Source organism: Petromyzon marinus (assembly GCF_048934315.1).
Source record: "Petromyzon marinus isolate PM22_M1 ecotype Great Lakes invasive population chromosome 78 unlocalized genomic scaffold, UKy_Petmar_22M1.pri1.0 chr78_unloc.4, whole genome shotgun sequence".
Classification (NCBI taxonomy): domain Eukaryota; kingdom Metazoa; phylum Chordata; class Hyperoartia; order Petromyzontiformes; family Petromyzontidae; genus Petromyzon; species Petromyzon marinus.
Genome location: NW_027422628.1, coordinates 39474 through 61334, shown reverse-complemented (window position 1 = coordinate 61334; position 21861 = coordinate 39474). Strand labels below are relative to the sequence as shown.

Sequence of the window (21861 nt, the reverse complement as noted above, 5' to 3'; positions counted from 1 at the left end):
GTGAGGAGGTGAGGTGAGGTGTGGTGAGGTGAGGTGTGGTGAGGTGAGGAGGTGAGGTGTGGTGAGGTGAGGAGGTGGTGAGGAGGAGGTGAGGAGGAGGTGAGGTGTGGTGAGGAGGTGAGGTGAGGAGGTGAGGAGGTGAGGAGGTGTGAGGTGAGGAGGTGTGAGGTGAGGAGGTGAGGTGAGGAGTGGTGAGGTGAGGTGTGGTGAGGTGTGGTGGTGAGGTGTGGTGAGGTGAGGTGTGGTGGTGAGGTGAGGTGTGGTGAGGTGTGGTGTGGTGAGGTGTGGTGTGGTGAGGTGTGGTGTGGTGAGGTGAGGTGTGGTGAGGAGTGGTGAGGAGTGGTGAGGAGTGGTGAGGTGAGGTGAGGAGTGGTGAGGTGAGGTGAGGAGTGGTGAGGTGAGGAGTGGTGAGGTGGTGTGAGGTGTGGTGAGGTGGTAGTGGTGGCGGTGGTAGGGGTGGTAACACCACCCCTACCACCAGCTGTAGTAACACCACCACCACCACCAGTAGTACCACCACCACCAGCTGTAGTAACACCACCACCAGCTGTAGTACCACCACCACCACCAGCTGTAGTACCACCACCACCAGCTGTAGCAACACCACCACCACCAGCTGTAGTAACACCACCACCACCACCAGTAGTACCACCACCACCAGCTGTAATAACACCACCAGTAGTAACACCACCACCAGCTGTAGTAACACACCACCACCAGCTGTAGTAACACCACCACCAGCTGTAGTAACACACCACCACCAGCTGTAATAACACCACCACCACCAGTAGTACCACCACCACCAGCTGTAGCAACACCACCACCAGTAGTACCACCACCACCAGCTGTAATAACACCACCAGCTGTAGTAACACCACCACCACCACCAGTAGTACCACCACCACCAGCTGTAATAACACCACCAGTAGTAACACCACCACCAGCTGTAGTAACACCACCAGCTCTAGTAACACCACCAGCTGTAGTAACACCACCACCACCAGCTGTAATAACACCACCAGTAGTAACACCACCAGCTGTAGTAACACCACCAGCTGTAGTAACACCACCAGCTGTAGTACCACCACCAACAGCTGCAGCAATGGCAGTGGCTGTGAGGACAACCATGGGTGGAACAGTCACCGGTGGAACAGTCACCGGTGGAACAGTCACCGGTGGAACAGTCACCGGTGGAACAGTCACCAGTGGAACAGTCGTGGGTGGAACAGTCACCGGTGGAACAGTCACCAGTGGAACAGTCACCGGTGGAACAGTCACCAGTGGAACAGTCACCGGTGGAACAGTCACCAGTGGAACAGTCACCAGTGGAACAGTCACCGGTGGAACAGTCACCGGTGGAACAGTCACCAGTGGAACAGTCACCGGTGGAACAGTCACGGGTGGAACAGTCACCAGTGGAACAGTCACCAGTGGAACAGTCACCAGTGGAACAGTCACCAGTGGAACAGTCACCAGTGGAACAGTCACGTGTGGAACAGTCACCAGTGGAACAGTCACCAGTGGAACAGTCACGTGTGGAACAGTCACCAGTGGAACAGTCACCGGTGGAACAGTCACCAGTGGAACAGTCACCAGTGGAACAGTCACCAGTGGAACAGTCACTGGTGGAACAGTCACCAGTGGAACAGTCACCAGTGGAACAGTCACCGGTGGAACAGTCACCAGTGGAACAGTTACCGGTGGAACAGTCACCAGTGGAACAGTCGTGGGTGGAACAGTCACCAGTGGAACAGTCACCAGTGAAACAGTCGCGAGTGGAACAGTCACCAGTGGAACAGTTACCGGTGGAACAGTCACCAGTGGAACAGTCGTGGGTGGAACAGTCACCAGTGGAACAGTCACCGGTGGAACAGTCACCAGTGGAACAGTCACCAGTGGAACAGTCACGGGTGGAACAGTCACCGGTGGAACAGTCGTGGGTGGAACAGTCACCAGTGGAACAGTCACCAGTGGAACAGTCACCAGTGAAACAGTCACCGGTGGAACAGTCACGTGTGGAACAGTTACCGGTGGAACAGTCACCAGTGGAACAGTCACGGGTGGAACAGTCACCAGTGAAACAGTCACCGGTGGAACAGTCACCGGTGGAACAGTCACCGGTGGAACAGTCACCGGTGGAACAGTCACCAGTGGAACAGTCACCAGTGGAACAGTCACGGGTGGAACAGTCACCGGTGGAACAGTCGTGGGTGGAACAGTCACCAGTGGAACAGTCACCAGTGGAACAGTCACCAGTGAAACAGTCACCGGTGGAACAGTCACGTGTGGAACAGTTACCGGTGGAACAGTCACCAGTGGAACAGTCACGGGTGGAACAGTCACCAGTGAAACAGTCACCGGTGGAACAGTCACCGGTGGAACAGTCACCGGTGGAACAGTCACCGGTGGAACAGTCACCGGTGGAACAGTCACGTGTGGAACAGTCACCAGTGGAACAGTCACCGGTGGAACAGTCACGGGTGGAACAGTCACCAGTGGAACAGTCGTGGGTGGAACAGTCACCAGTGAAACAGTCACCGGTGGAACAGTCGTGGGTGGAACAGTCACCAGTGGAACAGTCACCGGTGGAACAGTCACGGGTGGAACAGTCACCAGTGGAACAGTCACCAGTGGAACAGTCACGGGTGGAACAGTCACCAGTGAAACAGTCACCGGTGGAACAGTCACCAGTGGAACAGTCACCGGTGGAACAGTCACCAGTGGAACAGTCACCAGTGGAACAGTCACCAGTGGAACAGTCACCAGTGGAACAGTCGTGGGTGGAACAGTCGTGGGTGGTGACGATACAGCCAGACCGTCTGGTTCCCGCGTCCTTCATGGAGACTGCGCTCCGTCTCTATCGGCATCATCGCTACAATCATCATCGCTACAATCATCATCGCTACAATCATCATCGCTACAATCATCATCGCTACAAGTGTCATCGCTGCAATCATCATCGCTACAATCATCATCATCGCTACAATCGTCATCGCTACAATCATCATCGCTACAATCATCATCGCTACAATCGTCATCGCTACAATCGTCATCGCTACAATCATCGCTACAATCATCATCGCTACAATCATCATCGCTATCATCATCATCACCATCACCACCACCACCACTATCATCACCACCACCACCACTATCATCATCACCACCACTATCATCATCATCATCACCACCACCACCACTATCATCACCACCACCACCACCACTATCATCACCACCACCACCATCATCATCGCCACCACCACCACCACTATCATCATCATCATCATCATCACCACCACCACCACTATCATCATCATCATCATCACCGCCACCACCACTATCATCACCACCACCACCATCACCGCCATTGTCGTCACCGTTGCCATGGCTGCTGCTGCTGCTTCTCTGGCTGCCCGTGGTGGCCGGCGGAGGCGGCGGAGGCGGAGGTGGAGGCGGCGGAGGCGGTGGAGGCGGTGGTGGAGGTGGAGGCAGTGGAGGCGGTGGTCTGGTGGAGGGGATCTACTGCGGCAGCGTCAGCTGCTACGAACTCCTAGGGGTGGAACGCACGGCCACACGGGCTGAGATCGCGCGGTGAGTCTGTGTGTGTGTCACTGTGTGTGTGTCACTGTGTGTGTGTGTCACTGTGTGTGTGTCACTGTGTGTGTGTCACTGTGTGTGTGTCAGTGTGTGTGTGTCACTGTGTGTGTGTGTCACTGTGTGTGTCACTGTGTGTGTGTCACTGTGTGTGTGTCACTGTGTGTGTGTCACTGTGTGTGTGACACTGTGTGTGTGACACTGTGTGTGTGTCACTGTGTGTGTGTCACTGTGTGTGTGTCACTGTGTGTGTGTGTCACTGTGTGTGTGTCACTGTGTGTGTGACACTGTGTGTGTGACACTGTGTGTGTGTCACTGTGTGTGTGTCACTGTGTGTGTGACACTGTGTGTGTGACACTGTGTGTGTGACACTGTGTGTGTGACACTGTGTGTGTGTCACTGTGTGTGTGTGTCACTGTGTGTGTGTCTGTGTGTGTGTGTCACTGTGTGTGTGTGTCACTGTGTGTGTGTGTCACTATGTGTGTGTGTGTGTGGCGGTGAGGTGTGGGAAGCTGTAAGCCCCAGGCTACTTTGGGCTCGCCTTCCCATCAACCGGAGGCGAGGAATGGTGGTCGTGGTTACTTATGCCCCCACCGAAGATGAACATCCGTGGAGGGATGCAGGCAAAGCCGATGAGTCAGATGCCTTCTATGACCTCCTGTCACAGGTGCTGGCTAAAGTGGCCCCTCGGGATAGAGTCATCATGTTGGGTGACTTCAATGCCCGAGCTGGTCATGATACTGGCACCTGGTCTGGAGTGATTGGAGGGCATGGGCCAGATCAGCTCAATAACAACGGTAGGAGGCTGCTAGATTTTTGTGCAGCCCATGGGCTTGTAATTACCAACACGCTGTTCCGGCATCGGCGCATCCACACAACATCATGGATGCATGCCGGGTCCAAGCAAGAACATCTGCTGGACTACATAGTGATGGACCAGCGGATGCGAGCCCATGTCCTTGACACCAGGACCTACCGTGGAGCTGATCTGCCCTCTGACTATCGACTAGTCATCTGTAAGATGCGCCTGCCATTCTTCCATTCCGGTGGTGGGTGTACACCCAGGACCCCATTGCGACCTAAAGTGGCCTGGTCTCAGTTATCTGATGAAAGTTGCAAGCGAGAATTTCATCATCACTTGCGGCTGGGATTGGCATCGTCCCCAACTCCTCCTGATGTCGAGGGTAAATGGGCGAGGTTTAGGACTGTGACTCATGCAGCTGCAATGGCTGCTTTGGGTACGCGGTCTAGACCTCCCCAGAGACCCTGGCTGACAGAGGAGGTGTTCAGGATGGTTGAGAAAAAGCGACAGGCCCACTGCCATCGGCTACAGAATCCCATGTCAGAGAATGAGGAGGCTTACCGCAGCCTTCGCTCGGAGGTTCGGAGAGCCGTGAGGCGCTGCAAGGATGGATGGTGGTCGCGGGTTGCTGAGGAGATGGAGTCTGCCTCAGTGGCCCGCGATCACAAATCTATATTTAACTCCATCAAAAAAGTAACCTGCAGCGCCACACCTATTACCATCATTAGGGGAAAAAACGGTGATCCAATCTCCGACCCCCAGGAACAGGTTTGCAGATTTGCTGAGCATTTCTGTGAGGTCCTGGGGGAGGGAAAATCCCTCAGCCAGGAAAACATCGTGGCACAAAGTGAGGATGACCCTGCTGAGGCTGCGGTGCCTCAAATATTGGAAGAAGTCACCCCCTGTGAGTGGCTAGCTGAGGTGCCATCTGTTGAGGAAGTACTGAAGGCGATCCGGAGTCTGAGACCAGGAAAGGCAGCGGGCAGAGATGATCTCCCAAGCGAAATGCTGAGGGAGGGTGGCGTTTGTGCACAGACTGCCCTATATGACATCATAACAACAGTCTGGACCACTGGACGGGTTCCGCAGGATTGGAAGGATGCCCTGGTGGTTCCCCTTTTTAAGAAGGGGGACTGCACAGACTGTAACAACTACAGGGGCATCTCACTCCTCAGTGTGCCGGGAAAGGTCCTGGCAAGGATTATTCAGCATCGCCTTGCCAGGCACGCTGAGGAGAGGCTTGCGGAGCCCCAATGCGGTTTGAGGATAGGGCGGTCCTGCACAGATGCCATATTTTCTGTCCGTCTGCTACAGCAGAGGTGTAGGGAATTCCAACAAGAGCTACATCTCTGCTTTATTGACCTGGTCAAGGCCTATGATACCATCAGTAGGCCTGGGCTCTGGGTCGTTCTTCGTGCTTTTGGAGTCCCTGACCCCCTGCTCACGATCATTAAGGAACTTCATGATGGTGAGCGGGCCTGGGTAAAACTACGTGGCCGGGAGTCAGAGCCATTCACTGTACACCTTGGGGTGCGACAGGGATGTCCTCTGGCTCCCACATTATTTAACATCTATTTTGACCACGTAGTTCGTGAAGCCTTCAATAGCTGTACCGGGGGAATCTCCATATGGTACAGATATAATGGGAGGCTGATCGATGCCCGCATGCGATGAAGGGATGGCTCCCAGTTGGTCAACCACGTTATGCATGTCGACGATCTGGTGATTGGTGATTGCCGATCTGGTGATTGCGGCTCTACCTGGCCGTCTCTCTCCTCCCTGTGTCTCTCACCGTGTCTCTCTCCCCCCGTGTCTCTCTCCCCCCGTGTCTCTCACCGTGTCTCTCCCCATCTCTCACCGTGTCTCTCACCGTGTCTCTCCCCATCTCTCACCGTGTCTCTCCCCGTGTCTCTCACCATCTATCACCGTGTCTCTCCCTGTTTCTCTCTCACCGTGTCTCTCACTGTGTCTCTCCCCATCTATCACCGTGTCTCTCCCTGTTTCTCTCTCACCGTGTCTCTCCCTGTTTCTCTCTCACCGTGTCTCTCCCCATCTATCACCGTGTCTCTCCCTGTTTCTCTCTCACCGTGTCTCTCACTGTGTCTCTCCCCATCTATCACCGTGTCTCTCCCTGTTTCTCTCTCACCGTGTCTCTCCCCATCTATCACCGTGTCTCTCCCTGTTTCTCTCTCACCGTGTCTCTCCCTATCTCTCACCGTGTCTCTCCCTGTTTCTCTCTCACCGTGTCTCTCACTGTGTCTCTCCCCATCTATCACCGTGTCTCTCCCTGTTTCTCTCTCACCGTGTCTCTCCCAGTGTCTCTCCCCATGTCTCTCTCCCTGTCTCCCCATCTCTCACCGTGTCTCTCTCTCACTGTGTCTCTCTTCCTGTCTCTCTCCATCTCTCTCTCACTGTGTCTCTCCCCGTGTCTCTCCCCATCTCTCCCCCCATCTCTCCCCGTGTCTCTCCCCATCTCTCACCGTGTCTCTCCCCATCTCTCACCGCGTCTCTCCCCATCTCTCACCGTGTCTCTCACCGTGTCTCTCCCCGTGTCTCTCCCCATCTCTCCCCCCATCTCTCCCCGTGTCTCTCCCCATCTCTCCCCGTGTCTCTCTCTCACCGTGTCTCTCTCCATCTCTCCCCGTGTCTCTCCCCATCTCTCCCCGTGTCTCTCACCATCTCTCACCGTGTCTCTCCCCGTGTCTCTCCCCCTGTCTCTCACCATGTCTCTCACCGTGTCTCTCCCCGTGTCTCTCCCCATCTCTCCCCATCTCTCTCCCCATCTCTCCCCGTGTCTCTCACCATGTCTCTCACCGTGTCTCTCCCCGTGTCTCTCCCCGTGTCTCTCCCCATCTCTCCCCATCTCTCACCGTGTCTCTCACTGTGTCTCTCTCTCACTGTCTCTCTCTCACCGTGTCTCTCTCCCTGTCTCTCTCTCACCGTGTCTCTCACCATCTCTCACCGTGTCTCTCTCTCACCGTGTCTCTCCCCATCTCTCACCGTGTCTCTCTCCGTGTCTCTCACCGTGTCTCTCACCGTGTCTCTCACCCCACGTCTCTCACACCACGTCTCTCACCCCATGTCTCTCACCCTGTCTCTCCCCATCTATCCCCACGTCTCTCCCCATCTATCACCGTGTCTCTCCCCATCTCTCCCCCCATCTCTCTCCGTGTCTCTCACCGTGTCTCTCTCTCACTGTGTCTCTCTCCGTGTCTCTCACCGTGTCTCTCTCACTGTGTCTCTCTTACCGTGTCTCTCCCCATCTATCACCGTGTCTCTCCCTGTTTCTCTCTCACCGTGTCTCTCCCTATCTCTCACCGTGTCTCTCCCTGTTTCTCTCTCACCGTGTCTCTCACTGTGTCTCTCCCCATCTATCACCGTGTCTCTCCCTGTTTCTCTCTCACCGTGTCTCTCCCAGTGTCTCTCCCCGTGTCTCTCTCCCTGTCTCCCCATCTCTCACCGTGTCTCTCTCTCACTGTGTCTCTCTTCCTGTCTCTCTCCATCTCTCTCTCACTGTGTCTCTCCCCATCTCTCCCCCCATCTCTCCCCGTGTCTCTCCCCATCTCTCACCGCGTCTCTCCCCATCTCTCACCGTGTCTCTCACCGTGTCTCTCCCCGTGTCTCTCCCCATCTCTCCCCCCATCTCTCCCCGTGTCTCTCCCCATCTCTCCCCGTGTCTCTCTCTCACCGTGTCTCTCTCCATCTCTCCCCGTGTCTCTCCCCATCTCTCCCCGTGTCTCTCACCATCTCTCACCGTGTCTCTCCCCGTGTCTCTCCCCGTGTCTCTCCCCATCTCTCTCTCACCGTGTCTCTCCCCGTGTCTCTCCCCATCTTTCCCCATCTCTCCCCCCATCTCTCCCCGTGTCTCTCCCCATCTCTCCCCGTGTCTCTCTCTCACCGTGTCTCTCCCCATCTCTCCCCGTGTCTCTCCCCATCTCTCCCTGTGTCTCTCCCCATCTCTCTCTCCCCATCTCTCTCTCCCCGTGTCTCTCCCCATCTCTCCCCGTGTCTCTCCCCATCTCTCCCCATCTCTCACCGTGTCTCTCACCGTGTCTCTCTCTCACCGTGTCTCTCTCTCACCGTGTCTCTCTCTCACCGTGTCTCTCTCTCACCGTGTCTCTCCCCATCTCTCCCCGTGTCTCTCCCCATCTCTCCCCATCTCTCCCCGTGTCTCTCCCCATCTCTCCCCGTGTCTCTCCCCATCTCTCCCCCCATCTCTCCCCGTGTCTCTCCCCATCTCTCCCCGTGTCTCTCTCTCACCGTGTCTCTCTCCATCTCTCCCCGTGTCTCTCCCCATCTCTCCCCGTGTCTCTCACCATCTCTCACCGTGTCTCTCCCCGTGTCTCTCCCCGTGTCTCTCCCCATCTCTCTCTCACCGTGTCTCTCCCCGTGTCTCTCCCCATCTCTCCCCATCTCTCCCCCCATCTCTCCCCGTGTCTCTCCCCATCTCTCCCCGTGTCTCTCTCTCACCGTGTCTCTCCCCATCTCTCCCCGTGTCTCTCCCCATCTCTCCCTGTGTCTCTCCCCATCTCTCTCTCCCCATCTCTCTCTCCCCGTGTCTCTCCCCATCTCTCCCCATCTCTCACCGTGTCTCTCACCGTGTCTCTCTCTCACCGTGTCTCTCTCTCACCGTGTCTCTCTCTCACCGTGTCTCTCTCTCACCGTGTCTCTCCCCATCTCTCCCCGTGTCTCTCCCCATCTCTCCCCATCTCTCCCCGTGTCTCTCCCCATCTCTCCCCGTGTCTCTCCCCATCTCTCCCCGTGTCTCTCCCCGTGTCTCTCCCCATCTCTCCCCATCTCTCCCCGTGTCTCTCCCCATCTCTCCCCGTGTCTCTCCCCATCTCTCCCCGTGTCTCTCCCCGTGTCTCTCCCCATCTCTCCCCATCTCTCCCCGTGTCTCTCCCCATCTCTCCCCATCTCTCCCCGTGTCTCTCCCCGTGTCTCTCCCCATCTCTCCCCATCTCTCCCCGTGTCTCTCCCCGTGTCTCTCCCCCCTCTCCCCGTGTCTCTCCCCATCTCTCCCCATCTCTCCCCGTGTCTCTCCCCGTGTCTCTCCCCATCTCTCCCCATCTCTCCCCGTGTCTCTCCCCGTGTCTCTCCCCCCTCTCCCCATCTCTCCCTTCTCTCCCCCTCTCCCTTCTCCCCCCTCTCCCCACCCACCACCCACCCACCTCCACCCACCTCCACCCACCCACCTCCCAGCGCCTACCGCCGCCTGGCCCGCCGCGACCACCCGGACCGCTCCGGCTCGTCGGGCGGCTCTGAGCGCTTCGTGACGCTGGCCACGGCCTACGAGACCCTCCGGGACGCGGCCGTGCGGGCCGCCTACGACGCCACGCTGGACGGCCCCGCCGGGCGGCCGCTCCGACACCTCTACACCAACTACGACTACGCCAACACCTACACCTACAACTACGCCAACACCTACAACTACTACTACACCTACACCTACAACTACGCTCGCTCGCTGCTGCTGCTGCGGCGGGCGCCGGTGGACGCCCGTGCCGTTCTCGCCGGGGCGGTGATCGTGGTGTCGGTTATACAGGTTGGTGGGGGGGGGGGGTGGGGGGGGGGGGGTGGGGGGGGGGGGGTGGTGGGGGGGGGGGTGGTGTGTGGGTTTGTGGGTGGGTGGGTGGGTGGGTTTGTGGGGGTGTGGTGTGTGGTGTATGTGGTTGGGTGGGTGTGTGGGTAGGTGGGTTTGTGGGTGGGTGGGTGGGTGTGTGGGTGTGGTGGTGTGGGTTTGTGGGTGGGTGTGTGGGTAGGTGGGTTTGTGGGTGTGTGGGTGGGTGTGTGTGGTGTGGGTGGGTGTGTGTGGTGTGGGTGTGGGTGGGTGTGGTGGTGTGGGTTTGTGGTGTGTGGGTGTGTGGGTGGGTGTTGTGTGGTGTGTGGGGGTGTGATGGTGTGTGGGTGTGGTGGTGTGGGTGTGTGGGTGGGTGTGTGTGGTGTGGGTGTGTGTGGTTGGGTGGGTGGGTGGGTTTGTGGGTGGGTGGGGGTGTGGTGTGTGGTGGTGAGTGTGGGTTTGTGGGTGGGTGTGTGTGTGGTGTGTGGGGGTTGGGTGTGGTGTGGTGGGTTTGTGGGTGTGTGGGTAGGTGGATTTGTGGGTAGGTGGGTTTGTGGGTGGGTGGGCGTGTGTGGGGGTTGGGTGTGGTGTGAGTGTGGGTGGGTGTGGTGTGTGTGTGTGTGGGTGTGTGTGGTGTGGTGGGTTTGTGGGTGTGTGGGTAGGTGGATTTGTGGGTAGGTGGGTTTGTGGGTGGGTGGGCGTGTGTGGGGGTTGGGTGTGGTGTGAGTGTGGGTGGGTGTGGGTTTGTGGGTGGGTGGGTGTGTGGGTAGGTGGATTTGTGGGTAGGTGGGTGTGTGGGTAGGTGGGTTTGTGTGTGTGTTTGTGGTGTGTGGGTGTGTGGGTGGGTGTGTGTGGTGTGGGTGTGTGTAGTTGGGTGTGTGGGTGTGGTGGTGTGGGTTTGTGGTGTGTGGGTGTGTGGGTGGGTGTGTGTGGTGTGGGTGTGTGTAGTTGGGTGTGTGGGTGTGGTGGTGTGGGTTTGTGGTGTGTGTGTGTGGGTGGTGGGTGTGGGGTTGTGGGTGTGTGGGTAGGTGGGTTGTGGGTGTGTGTGGTTGGGTGTGTGGGTGTGATGGTGTGGGTTTGTGGTGGTGTGGGTTTGTGGTGTGTGGGTGTGGGTGGTGTGTGTGGGGGGGGGTGAGTGGTTGGGTGTGTGGGTGTGGTGGTGTGGGTTTGTGGTGGGTGGGTGTGTGGGTAGGTGGGTTTGTGGGTGTGTGGGTGGGTGTGTGTGGTGTGGGTGTATGGGTGGGTTTGTGTGTGTGTTTTTGGTGTGTGGGTGTGTGGGTGGGTGTGTGTGGTGTGGGTGTGGGTGTGTGTGGTTGGGTGTGTGGGTGTGGTGGTGTGGGTGTGTGTGGTTGGGTGTGTGGGTAGGTGGGTGGGTGGGTGTAGGTGCGTGTGTGGGGGGGTGAGTGTGTGGTGGTGTGTGGGGGTGAGTGTGTGGTGGGTGGGTGTGTGGGTGTTTGTGTGTGTGTGTTTGTTTGTGTGTGTGGATGTGTGTGTGTGTTTGTGTGTGTTTGTACATGTGAGTGTGTACGTATGTGTGTTTGTGTGTGTATGAGTGTGTGGGTGGGTGAGTCTGTGTGTATGTATGAGTCTGTGTGTGAGTGTATGAGTGTGTGTGTGAGTCTGTGTGTGTGTGTATGAGTTTGTGTGTTTGTTTGTGTGTGTGTGTTTGTGTGTGTGTTGTGTTTGTGTGTGTGTGTTTGTGTGTGTGTTTGTGTGTTTGTGTGTGTGTGTTTGTGTGTGTGTGTTTGTGTGTGTGTTTGTGTGTGTGTGTTTGTGTGTGTGTTTGTGTGTGTGTTTGTGTGTTTGTGTGTGTGTGTGTTTGTGTGTGTGTGTTTGTGTGTGTGTGTGTGTTTGTGTGTGTGTGTGTTTGTGTGTGTCTATGTATGGCTACCTGTCTCTCTGTGTGTGTGTGTCTCTCTGTGTGTGTGTGTGTCTATCTATGTGTCTCTGTGTGTGTGTGTCTCTCTCTGTGTGTGTGTCTATGTGTGTGTATATCTATGTATATCTACCTGTGTCTATCTATGTGTGTGTGTGTGTCTATCTATGTCTCTCTGTGTGTGTGTGTGTGTGTCTCTCTGTGTGTGTGTGTGTGTCTATCTATGTGTCTGTGTGTGTGTCTATCTATGTGTGTGTGTGTCTATCTATGTGTCTCTGTGTGTGTGTGTGTCTACCTGTGTGTGTGTGTCTATCTATGTGTGTGTGTGTCTATCTATGTGTCTCTGTGTGTGTGTGTGTCTATCTATGTGTGTGTGTGTGTCTATCTATGTGTCTCTGTGTGTGTGTGTCTCTCTCTGTGTGTGTGTGTCTATGTGTGTGTATATCTATGTATGTCTACCTGTGTCTATCTATGTGTGTGTGTGTCTATCTATGTGTCTCTCTGTGTGTGTGTGTCTCTCTGTGTGTGTGTATGTCTACCTGTGTCTCTCTCTGTGTGTGTGTCTCTCTCTGTGTGTGTGTCTATGTGTGTGTATATCTATGTATATCTACCTGTGTCTATCTATGTGTGTGTGTGTGTCTATCTATGTCTCTGTGTGTGTGTGTGTGTATGTATGTCTACCTGTCTCTCTCTGTGTGTGTGTGTCTATCTATGTGTCTCTGTGTGTGTGTGTGTGTCTACCTGTGTGTGTGTGTCTATCTATGTCTCTCTCTGTGTGTGTGTGTATGTATGTCTACCTGTCTCTCTCTGTGTGTGTGTGTCTATCTATGTGTCTCTGTGTGTGTGTGTGTGTCTACCTGTGTGTGTGTGTGTGTCTATCTATGTGTCTCTCTCTGTGTGTGTGTGTCTATCTATGTGTGTGTGTGTCTATCTATGTGTCTCTGTGTGTGTGTGTGTCTCTGTGTGTGTGTGTCTCTCTGTGTGTGTGTGTGTCTATCTATGTGTCTCTGTGTGTGTGTATCTACCTGTGTGTGTGTGTCTATCTATGTGTGTGTGTGTCTATCTATGTGTCTGTGTGTGTGTGTGTCTCTCTCTGTGTGTGTGTGTCTCTGTGTGTGTGTGTCTATCTATGTGTCTCTGTGTGTGTGTGTGTCTCTCTATGTGTGTGTATGTCTACCTGTGTGTCTCTCTCTGTGTGTGTGTCTACCTGTGTCTCTCTCTGTGTGTGTGTGTCTATCTATGTGTCTCTCTCTGTGTGTGTGTCTATCTATGTGTGTGTGTCTATCTATGTGTCTCTGTGTGTGTGTGTCTCTCTCTGTGTGTGTGTCTATCTGTGTGTGTGTGTGTGTGTGTCTCTCTGTGTGTGTGTGTGTGTCTACCTGTGTGTGTGTGTCTCTCTATGTGTGTGTGTGTCTATCTACGTGTCTCTCTCTGTGTGTGTGTGTGTGTCTCTGTGTGTGTGTCTACCTGTGTGTGTGTGTCTATCTATGTGTCTCTCTGTGTGTGTGTGTCTACCTGTGTGTGTCTATCTATGTGTCTCTGTGTGTGTGTGTGTCTCTGTGTGTGTGTGTGTACCTGTGTGTGTGTGTCTATCTATGTGTCTCTGTGTGTGTGTGTGTCTCTGTGTGTGTGTGTCTCTCTGTGTGTGTCTATCTATGTGTGTGTGTGTCTATCTATGTGTCTCTGTGTGTGTGTGTCTCTGTGTGTGTGTGTGTCTCTGTGTGTGTGTGTCTCTCTGTGTGTGTCTCTCTGTCTCTATGTGTGTGTGTGTCTATCTATGTGTCTCTCTGTGTGTGTGTGTGTCTCTCTCTGTGTGTGTGTCTATCTGTGTGTGTGTGTGTCTATCTATGTGTCTCTCTGTCTCTGTGTGTGTGTGTGTCTATGTGTGTGTATATCTATGTATATCTACCTGTGTGTCTGTCTCTGTGTGTGTGTGTCTCTCTGTGTGTGTGTGTCTATCTGTGTGTGTGTGTCTATCTGTGTGTGTGTGTGTATGTATCTCTACCTGTCTCTGTGTGTGTGTGTGTGTCTCTGTGTGTGTGTGTCTATCTATGTGTCTCTCTGTGTGTGTGTGTCTCTCTGTGTGTGTGTCTACCTGTGTGTGTGTGTCTATCTATGTGTCTCTCTGTGTGTGTGTGTGTCTCTTTATGTGTGTGTGTGTGTCTCTGTGTGTGTGTGTCTCTCTCTGTGTGTGTGTGTCTATCTATGTGTCTCTGTGTGTGTGTCTATCTATGTGTGTGTGTGTCTATCTATGTGTCTCTCTGTGTGTGTGTGTCTATCTATGTGTCTCTGTGTGTGTGTGTCTCTCTGTGTGTGTGTGTCTCTCTGTGTGTGTGTGTGTGTGTATCTATGTGTCTCTCTGTGTGTGTGTCTCTCTCTGTGTGTGTGTGTGTCTATCTATGTGTCTGTGTGTGTGTGTGTCTCTCTGTGTGTGTCTCTGTGTGTGTGTGTGTGTCTCTGTGTGTGTGTGTCTACCTGTGTGTGTGTGTCTATCTCTCTGTGTGTGTGTCTACCTGTGTCTCTCTCTCTGTGTGTGTGTGTCTCTCTCTGTGTGTGTGTCTACCTATGTCTCTCTCTGTCTCTGTGTGTGTGTGTCTATCTATGTGTCTCTCTCTGTGTGTGTGTGTGTGTGTCTCTCTGTGTGTGTGTGTCTCTCTATGTGTGTGTGTGTCTATCTATGTGTCTCTCTCTGTGTGTGTGTGTGTGTCTCTCTGTGTGTGTGTGTCTCTCTGTGTGTGTGTGTCTATCTATGTGTCTCTCTGTGTGTGTCTATCTATGTGTGTGTGTGTCTATCTATGTGTCTCTGTGTGTGTGTGTGTCTATCTATGTGTGTGTCTATCTATGTGTCTCTCTGTGTGTGTGTGTCTACCTGTGTGTGTCTATCTATGTGTCTGTGTGTGTGTGTCTATCTATGTGTCTCTCTCTGTGTGTGTGTGTGTGTCTCTCTGTGTGTGTGTCTCTGTGTGTGTGTGTCTACCTGTGTGTGTCTATCTACGTGTCTCTGTGTGTGTGTGTCTACCTGTGTCTCTCTCTCTGTGTGTGTGTGTCTATCTCTCTGTGTGTGTGTCTACCTGTGTGTCTCTGTGTCTCTGTGTGTGTGTGTGTCTATCTATGTGTCTCTCTGTCTCTGTGTGTGTGTGTGTGTCTATGTGTGTGTATATCTATGTATATCTACCTGTGTCTCTCTGTGTCTCTGTGTGTGTGTGTGTGTCTATCTCTCTGTGTGTGTGTCTCTCTGTCTCTCTCTGTGTGTGTGTGTCTATCTCTGTGTGTGTGTCTACCTGTGTCTCTCTCTGTCTCTGTGTGTGTGTGTGTGTGTCTCTCTGTGTGTGTGTCTACCTGTGTGTGTGTGTCTACCTATGTGTCTCTCTCTCTGTGTGTGTGTCTACCTGTGTGTGTATGTATGTCTCTCTCTCTCTGTGTGTGTGTGTGTGCAGTACATGAGCTGGTGGGCCCGCTACCAGCGGGCCATCTGCCACCTTGCCACCGTTCCGCGTTTCCGCCTCCGTGCCGAGGACATCGCCCGAAGGGAGGGGCTCCTGGGGGTCCCTCGTGGGGGGCCGGGGGGGGCGAGGGGGAGGAGGAGCAAGGGGGGGGGCGAGGGGGGGGGCGAGGGGGGGGGGAGAAGTCGTCACGAGGAGCAGGAGGAGATCATCCGCGGGGTGATCCGCTCACACGTGGACATCCAGGTGAGGTGTCTGGCTGTGTCTCACTGTGTCTGTGTGTGTGTCTGTGTCTGTGTGTGTGTCTGTCTGTCTGGCTGTGTCTGTGTGTGTGTGTGTCTGTGTGTGTGTCTGTGTGTGTGTCTGTGTGTGTGTCACTGTGTGTGTGTGTGTGTCTGTGTGTGTCTGTGTGTGTGTCTCACTGTGTGTGTGTCTCACTGTGTGTGTGTGTGTCTGTGTGTGTGTGTGTGTCTGTGTGTGTGTGTGTCTGTGTGTGTGTCTCACTGTGTGTGTCTGTGTGTGTGTGTCTGTGTGTGTGTGTGTCTGTCTATGTCACACTGTGTGTGTCTGTGTGTGTGTGTCTCACTGTGTGTGTGTGTGTCTGTGTGTGTGTCACTGTGTGTGTGTGTCTGTGTGTGTCTGTGTCTGTGTCTGTCTGTCTGTGTGTGTGTGTGTCTCACTGTGTGTGTGTGTGTCTCACTGTGTGTCTGTGTGTGTCTGTGTGTGTGTGTGTCTCACTGTGTCTGTGTGTGTGTCTCACTGTGTGTGTCTGTGTGTGTGTGTCTGTGTGTGTGTCTGTGTCTCACTGTGTCTGTGTGTGTGTCTCACTGTGTGTGTCTGTGTGTGTGTGTCTGTGTGTGTGTGTCTGTGTCTGTGTGTGTGTGTCTGTGTGTGTGTCTGTGTGTGTGTGTCTATGTGTCTATGTGTGTGTCTGTGCGTGTCTCACTGTGTGTGTCTGTGTGTGTCTGTCTGTGTCTCACTGTGTCTGTGTGTCTGTCTGTGTGTGTGTGTGTCTCACTGTGTGTGTGTCTGTGTGTGTGTGTGTGTCTGTGTGTGTGTGTGTGACTGTGTGTGTGTGTCACTGTGTCTCACTGTGTGTGTCTGTGTGTGTCTGTGTGTGTCTGTGTGTCTCACTGTGTGTGTGTCTCACTGTGTGTGTGTGTCTCACTGTGTGTATGTGTCTCACTGTGTGTGTGTCTCACTGTGTGTGTGTGTCTGTGTCTCACTGTGTCACTGTGTGTGTGTCTCACTGTGTGTGTGTCTGTGTCTCACTGTGTCACTGTGTGTGTGTCTCACTGTGTGTGTGTCTGTGTGTCTCACTGTGTGTGTCTCACTGTGTGTGTCTGTCTGTGTGTGTGTCTGTGTCACACTGTGTGTGTGTCTGTCTGTGTCTCACTGTGTGTGTGTCTCACTGTGTCACACTGTGTGTGTGTGTCTGTGTGTGTCTGTCTGTGTGTGTGTGTGTGTGTCACTGTGTGTGTGTCTGTCTGTGTGTGTGTCTCACTGTGTGTGTGTGTGTCTGTGTGTGTGTCTGTCTGTGTGTGTGTCTCACTGTGTGTGTGTGTTGTCTGTGTGTGTGTCTGTCTGTGTCTCACTGTGTCTGTCTGTGTGTGTCTGTGTGTGTGTCTCACTGTGTGTGTGTGTGTGTGTGTCTGTGTGTGTGTCACTGTGTGTGTGTGTGTGTCTCGCTGTGTCACTGTGTGTGTGTCTCACTGTGTGTGTGTCTCACTGTGTGTGTGTGTGTCTCACTGTGTGTGTCTCACTGTGTGTGTGTGTCTGTGTCTCACTGTGTCACTGTGTGTGTGTCTCACTGTGTGTGTGTCTGTGTGTGTGTGTGTGTCTCACTGTGTGTGTCTCGCTGTGTCACTGTGTGTGTGTATCTGTGTGTAGTGATAGTGTAGCGGTTAGCGCTACACTGCGCTATGAACCTGGCGACCCGGGTTCGATTCCCGCTCACGGCCAACACCAGTGACGATTATCTGAACTGGTCCCGGGCCTCCCCTAGGTCGACTCAGCCTCAAATGAGTACCTGGTGTAGCGGTGTGTAAACATTGCCACTAGGGAGACAAAGGCGGTCGGGCGTGGTGCTGGCCACCCACCCCCTCGTGTACCGTTCCGGCCTTCATAGGTGCTCGCTAACAGCACTTGCCCCTACAGTCTGTTAAGGCTATACGGGGGATCTTTGTCTTTGTTTTTGTCTCACTGTGTGTGTGTCTCACTGTGTGTGTCTCGCTGTGTGTATGTCACTGTGTGTGTGTCTGTCTGTGTGTGTGTGTCACTGTGTGTCTCACACTGTGTGTGTGTCTCACTGTGTGTGTGTCTCACTGTGTGTGTGTCTGTCTGTGTGTGTGTCTGTCTGTGTGTGTGTCTGTGTGTGTGTCTGTGTCTCACTGTGTCACTGTGTGTGTGTCTGTCTGTGTGTGTGTGTCTGTCTGTGTCTCACTGTGTGTGTCTCACTGTGTCACTGTGTGTGTGTGTGTCTCACTGTGTCACTGTGTGTGTGTGTCTCACTGTGTGTGTGTGTGTCACTGTGTGTGTGTGTCTGTGTGTGTGTGTCTGTCTGTGTCTCACTGTGTCACTGTCTGTGTCTCACTGTGTGTGTCTCGCTGTGTCTCACTGTGTGTGTGTGTCTGTCTGTGTCTCACTGTGTCACTGTCTGTGTCTCACTGTGTCACTGTGTGTGTGTGTGTCTCACTGTGTCACTGTGTGTGTGTGTCTGTCTGTGTGTGTGTCTGTCTGTGTCTCACTGTCTCGCTGTGTCTCATTGTGTCTCGCTGTGTCTCACTGTGTGTGTGTGTCTCACTGTGTGTGTGTGTGTGTCACTGTGTGTGTGTGTGTCACTGTGTCTCACTGTGTGTGTGTGTGTGTCACTGTGTGTGTGTGTCTCACTGTGTCTCACTGTGTGTGTGTGTCTCACTGTGTGTGTGTGTCTCACTGTGTGTGTGTGTCTCACTGTGTGTGTGTGTGTCTCACTGTGTCTCGCTGTGTGTCTCACTGTGTCTCACTGTGTGTGTGTCACTGTGTGTGTGTGTCTCACTGTGTGTGTGTGTCTCACTGTGTGTGTGTCTCACTGTGTGTGTGTCTCACTGTGTGTGTGTCTCACTGTGTGTGTGTCTCACTGTGTGTGTGTCTCACTGTGTGTGTGTGTTTCGCTGTGTGTGTCTCACTGTGTCACTGTGTGTGTCTCACTGTGTGTGTCTCACTGTGTGTGTGTCTCGCTGTGTCTCACTGTGTCTCACTGTGTGTGTGTGTCTCACTGTGTGTGTGTCTGTCTGTGTCTCACTGTGTGTGTGTGTCTCTCGCTGTGTGTGTGTGTGTCTCACTGTGTGTGTGTCTCACTGTGTGTGTGTGTCTCACTGTGTGTGTGTGTGTGTCTCACTGTGTCTCACTGTGTGTGTGTGTCTCACTGTGTGTCTCACTGTCTGTCTGTGTGTGTCTCACTGTGTGTGTCTCAATCTCCCTGTGTGTCTCTCTCTGAGTCTCTCTCTGAGTCTCTCTCTGAGTCTCTCTCTCAGTCTCTCTCTCAGTCTCTCTCTCTGAGTCTCTCAATCTCTCTCTCAGTCTCTCAGTCTCTGAGTCTCTCTGAGTCTCTCTCTGAGTCTCTCTCTGAGTCTCTGAGTCTCTCTCTGAGTCTCTCAGTCTCTGAGTCTCTCTGAGTCTCTCTCTGAGTCTCTCTCTGAGTCTCTCAATCTCTCTCTCAGTCTCTCAGTCTCTGAGTCTCTCTCTGAGTCTCTCTCTGAGTCTCTCTCTGAGTCTCTCAATCTCTCTCTCAGTCTCTCAGTCTCTGAGTCTCTCTCTGAGTCTCTCAGTCTCTCTCTGAGTCTCTCAGTCTCTCTCTGAGTCTCTCTCTGAGTCTCTGAGTCTCTCTGAGTCTCTCAATCTCTCTCTGAGTCTCTGAGTCTCTCTCTGAGTCTCTCTCTGAGTCTCTGAGTCTCTCTCTGAGTCTCTCAATCTCTCTCTCAGTCTCTCAGTCTCTGAGTCTCTCTCTGAGTCTCTCTCTGAGTCTCTCTCTGAGTCTCTCAATCTCTCTCTCAGTCTCTCAGTCTCTGAGTCTCTCTCTGAGTCTCTCAGTCTCTCTCTGAGTCTCTCAGTCTCTCTCTGAGTCTCTCTCTGAGTCTCTGAGTCTCTCTGAGTCTCTCAATCTCTCTCTGAGTCTCTCTCTGAGTCTCTGAGTCTCTCTGAGTCTCTCAATCTCTCTCTGAGTCTCTCTCTGAGTCTCTCTCTGAGTCTCTGAGTCTCTCAGTCTCTGAGTCTCTGAGTCTCTCTCTCTCTCCCTCCGGCCTCCCCGCAGGGTGGCTACCGTAAGCCCCGCGTCACGGACGTCCTCCTGGTGCGTCTGCTCCTGCTCCCCTTCTCGCTGCTCCGCTTCTCCGCCTTCCAGTCTCTGAGTCTCTCTCTCAGTCTCTCTCTCAGTCTCTCTCTCAGTCTCTCTCTGAGTCTCTCTCTCAGTCTCTCTCTCAGTCTCTCTCTGAGTCTCTCTCTGAGTCTCTCTCTGAGTCTCTCTCTGAGTCTCTCTCTGAGTCTCTCTCTCAGTCTCTCTCTCTGAGTCTCTCTCTGAGTCTCTCTCTCAGTCTCTCTCTGAGTCTCTCTCTGAGTCTCTCTCTGAGTCTCTCTCTGAGTCTCTCTCTGAGTCTCTCTCTGAGTCTCTCTCTCTCAGTCTCTCTCTGAGTCTCTCTCTCAGTCTCTGAGTCTCTCTCTCAGTCTCTCTCTCAGTCTCTCAGTCTCTCTCTGAGTCTCTCTCTGAGTCTCTCTCTGAGTCTCTCTCTCAGTCTCTCTCTGAGTCTCTCTCTGAGTCTCTCTCTCAGTCTCTCTCTGAGTCTCTCTCTCAGTCTCTCTCTCAGTCTCTCAGTCTCTCTCTGAGTCTCTCTCTGAGTCTCTCTCTGAGTCTCTCTCTGAGTCTCTCTCTGAGTCTCTCTCTCAGTCTCTCTCTGAGTCTCTCTCTGAGTCTCTCTCTCAGTCTCTCTCTCAGTCTCTCTCTGAGTCTCTCTCTGAGTCTCTCTCTGAGTCTCTCTCTCAGTCTCTCTCTGAGTCTCTCTCTGAGTCTCTCTCTCTGAGTCTCTCTCTCAGTCTCTCTCTCAGTCTCTCTCTCAATCTCTCTCTCTGAGTCTCTCTCTCAGTCTCTCTCTCTGAGTCTCTCTCTCAGTCTCTCTCTCAGTCTCTCTCTGAGTCTCTCTCTCAGTCTCTCTCTCTCAGTCTCTCTCTCAGTCTCTCTCTCAGTCTCTCTCTGAGTCTCTCTCTCACTCTCTCTCTCTCAGTCTCTCTCTCAATCTCTCTCTCACTCTCTCTCTCTGAGTCTCTCTCTCAGTCTCTCTCTCTCAGTCTCTCTCTCAGTCTCTCTCTCAGTCTCTCTCTCAATCTCTCTCTCACTCTCTCTCTCTGAGTCTCTCTCTCAGTCTCTCTCCCAGTCTCTCTCTCAGTCTCTCTCTCAGTCTCTCTCTCAATCTCTCTCTCAATCTCTCTCTCACTCTCTCTCTCAGTCTCTCTCTCAATCTCTCTCTCAGTCTCTCTCTCACTCTCTCTCTCTCAATCTCCCTGTCTCTCTCTCTCTCAATCTCTCTCTCAGTCTCTCAGTCTCTCAGTCTCTGAGTCTCTCTCTGAGTCTCTCTGAGTCTCTCAATCTCTCTCTCTGAGTCTCTCAATCTCTCTCTCAGTCTCTGAGTCTCTGAGTCTCTCTCTGAGTCTCTCAGTCTCTGAGTCTCTCAGTCTCTCTCTGAGTCTCTCTCTGAGTCTCTCTCTCTGAGTCTCTCTCTGAGTCTCTCTCTGAGTCTCTCAATCTCTCTCTGAGTCTCTCTCTGAGTCTCTGAGTCTCTCTCTGAGTCTCTCTCTGAGTCTCTCAATCTCTCAATCTCTCCCTCCGGCCTCCCCGCAGGGTGGCTACCGTAAGCCCCGCGTCACGGACGTCCTCCTGGTGCGTCTGCTCCTGCTCCCCTACTCGCTGCTCCGCTTCTCCGCCTTCCAGTCTCCCTGTGTCTCCGTCTCTCTCTGAGTCTCTCTCTCTGTCTCTCTCTCAGTCTCTCTCTCAATCTCCCAGTCTCTGAGTCTCTCTCTGAGTCTCTCTCTGAGTCGCTCAATCTCTCAGTCTCTGAGTCTCTCTCTGAGTCTCTCAATCTCTCTCTCAGTCTCTCAGTCTCTGAGTCTCTCTCTGAGTCTCTCAGTCTCTCTCTGAGTCTCTGAGTCTCTCTCTGAGTCTCTCTCTGAGTCTCTCTCTGAGTCGCTCAATCTCTCAGTCTCTGAGTCTCTCTCTGAGTCTCTCAATCTCTCTCTCAGTCTCTCAGTCTCTGAGTCTCTCTCTGAGTCTCTGAGTCTCTCTCTGAGTCTCTCAATCTCTCTCTCAGTCTCTCAGTCTCTGAGTCTCTCTCTGAGTCTCTCTCTGAGTCTCTCAATCTTTCAGTCTCTGAGTCTCTCTCTGAGTCTCTCAATCTCTCTCTCAGTCTCTCAGTCTCTGAGTCTCTCTCTGAGTCTCTCTCTGAGTCTCTCTCTGAGTCTCTCTCTCAGTCTCTCTCTGAGTCTCTCTCTGAGTCTCTCAATCTCTCTCTGAGTCTCTGAGTCTCTCAATCTCTCAGTCTCTGAGTCTCTCTCTGAGTCT

At 53.5% G+C, this 21861-nt stretch overlaps 1 protein-coding gene across 1 annotated transcript; it reads left to right on the top strand.

The window, feature by feature from the left end:
- Window positions 1-738: 738 nt before the first annotated feature.
- On the top strand, window positions 739-19836 carry LOC116937566 (uncharacterized). Its single transcript, XM_076058841.1, has 4 exons — window positions 739-3591; window positions 9599-9941; window positions 15270-15521; window positions 19567-19836. Exons 1-4 carry the CDS (start codon window positions 1103-1105, stop codon window positions 19819-19821), a joined length of 3339 nt encoding a protein of 1112 aa, XP_075914956.1. The 5' UTR covers window positions 739-1102; the 3' UTR covers window positions 19822-19836.
- The last annotated feature ends 2025 nt before the right edge of the window (window positions 19837-21861 follow it).

What these genes read in the sequence shown, in the direction of transcription:
- LOC116937566 (XM_076058841.1), top strand. Translation starts at nt 1,103, where the DNA reads ATGGCAGTGGCTGTGAGGACAACCATGGGTGGAACAGTCACCGGTGGA. An exon ending in TCGTGGTGTCGGTTATACAG is followed by an intron (nt 9,942 to 15,269) that starts GTTGGTGGGGGG and finishes GTGTGTGTGCAG; the next exon opens with TACATGAGCTGGTGGGCCCG. An exon ending in GCTCACACGTGGACATCCAG is followed by an intron (nt 15,522 to 19,566) that starts GTGAGGTGTCTG and finishes GCCTCCCCGCAG; the next exon opens with GGTGGCTACCGTAAGCCCCG.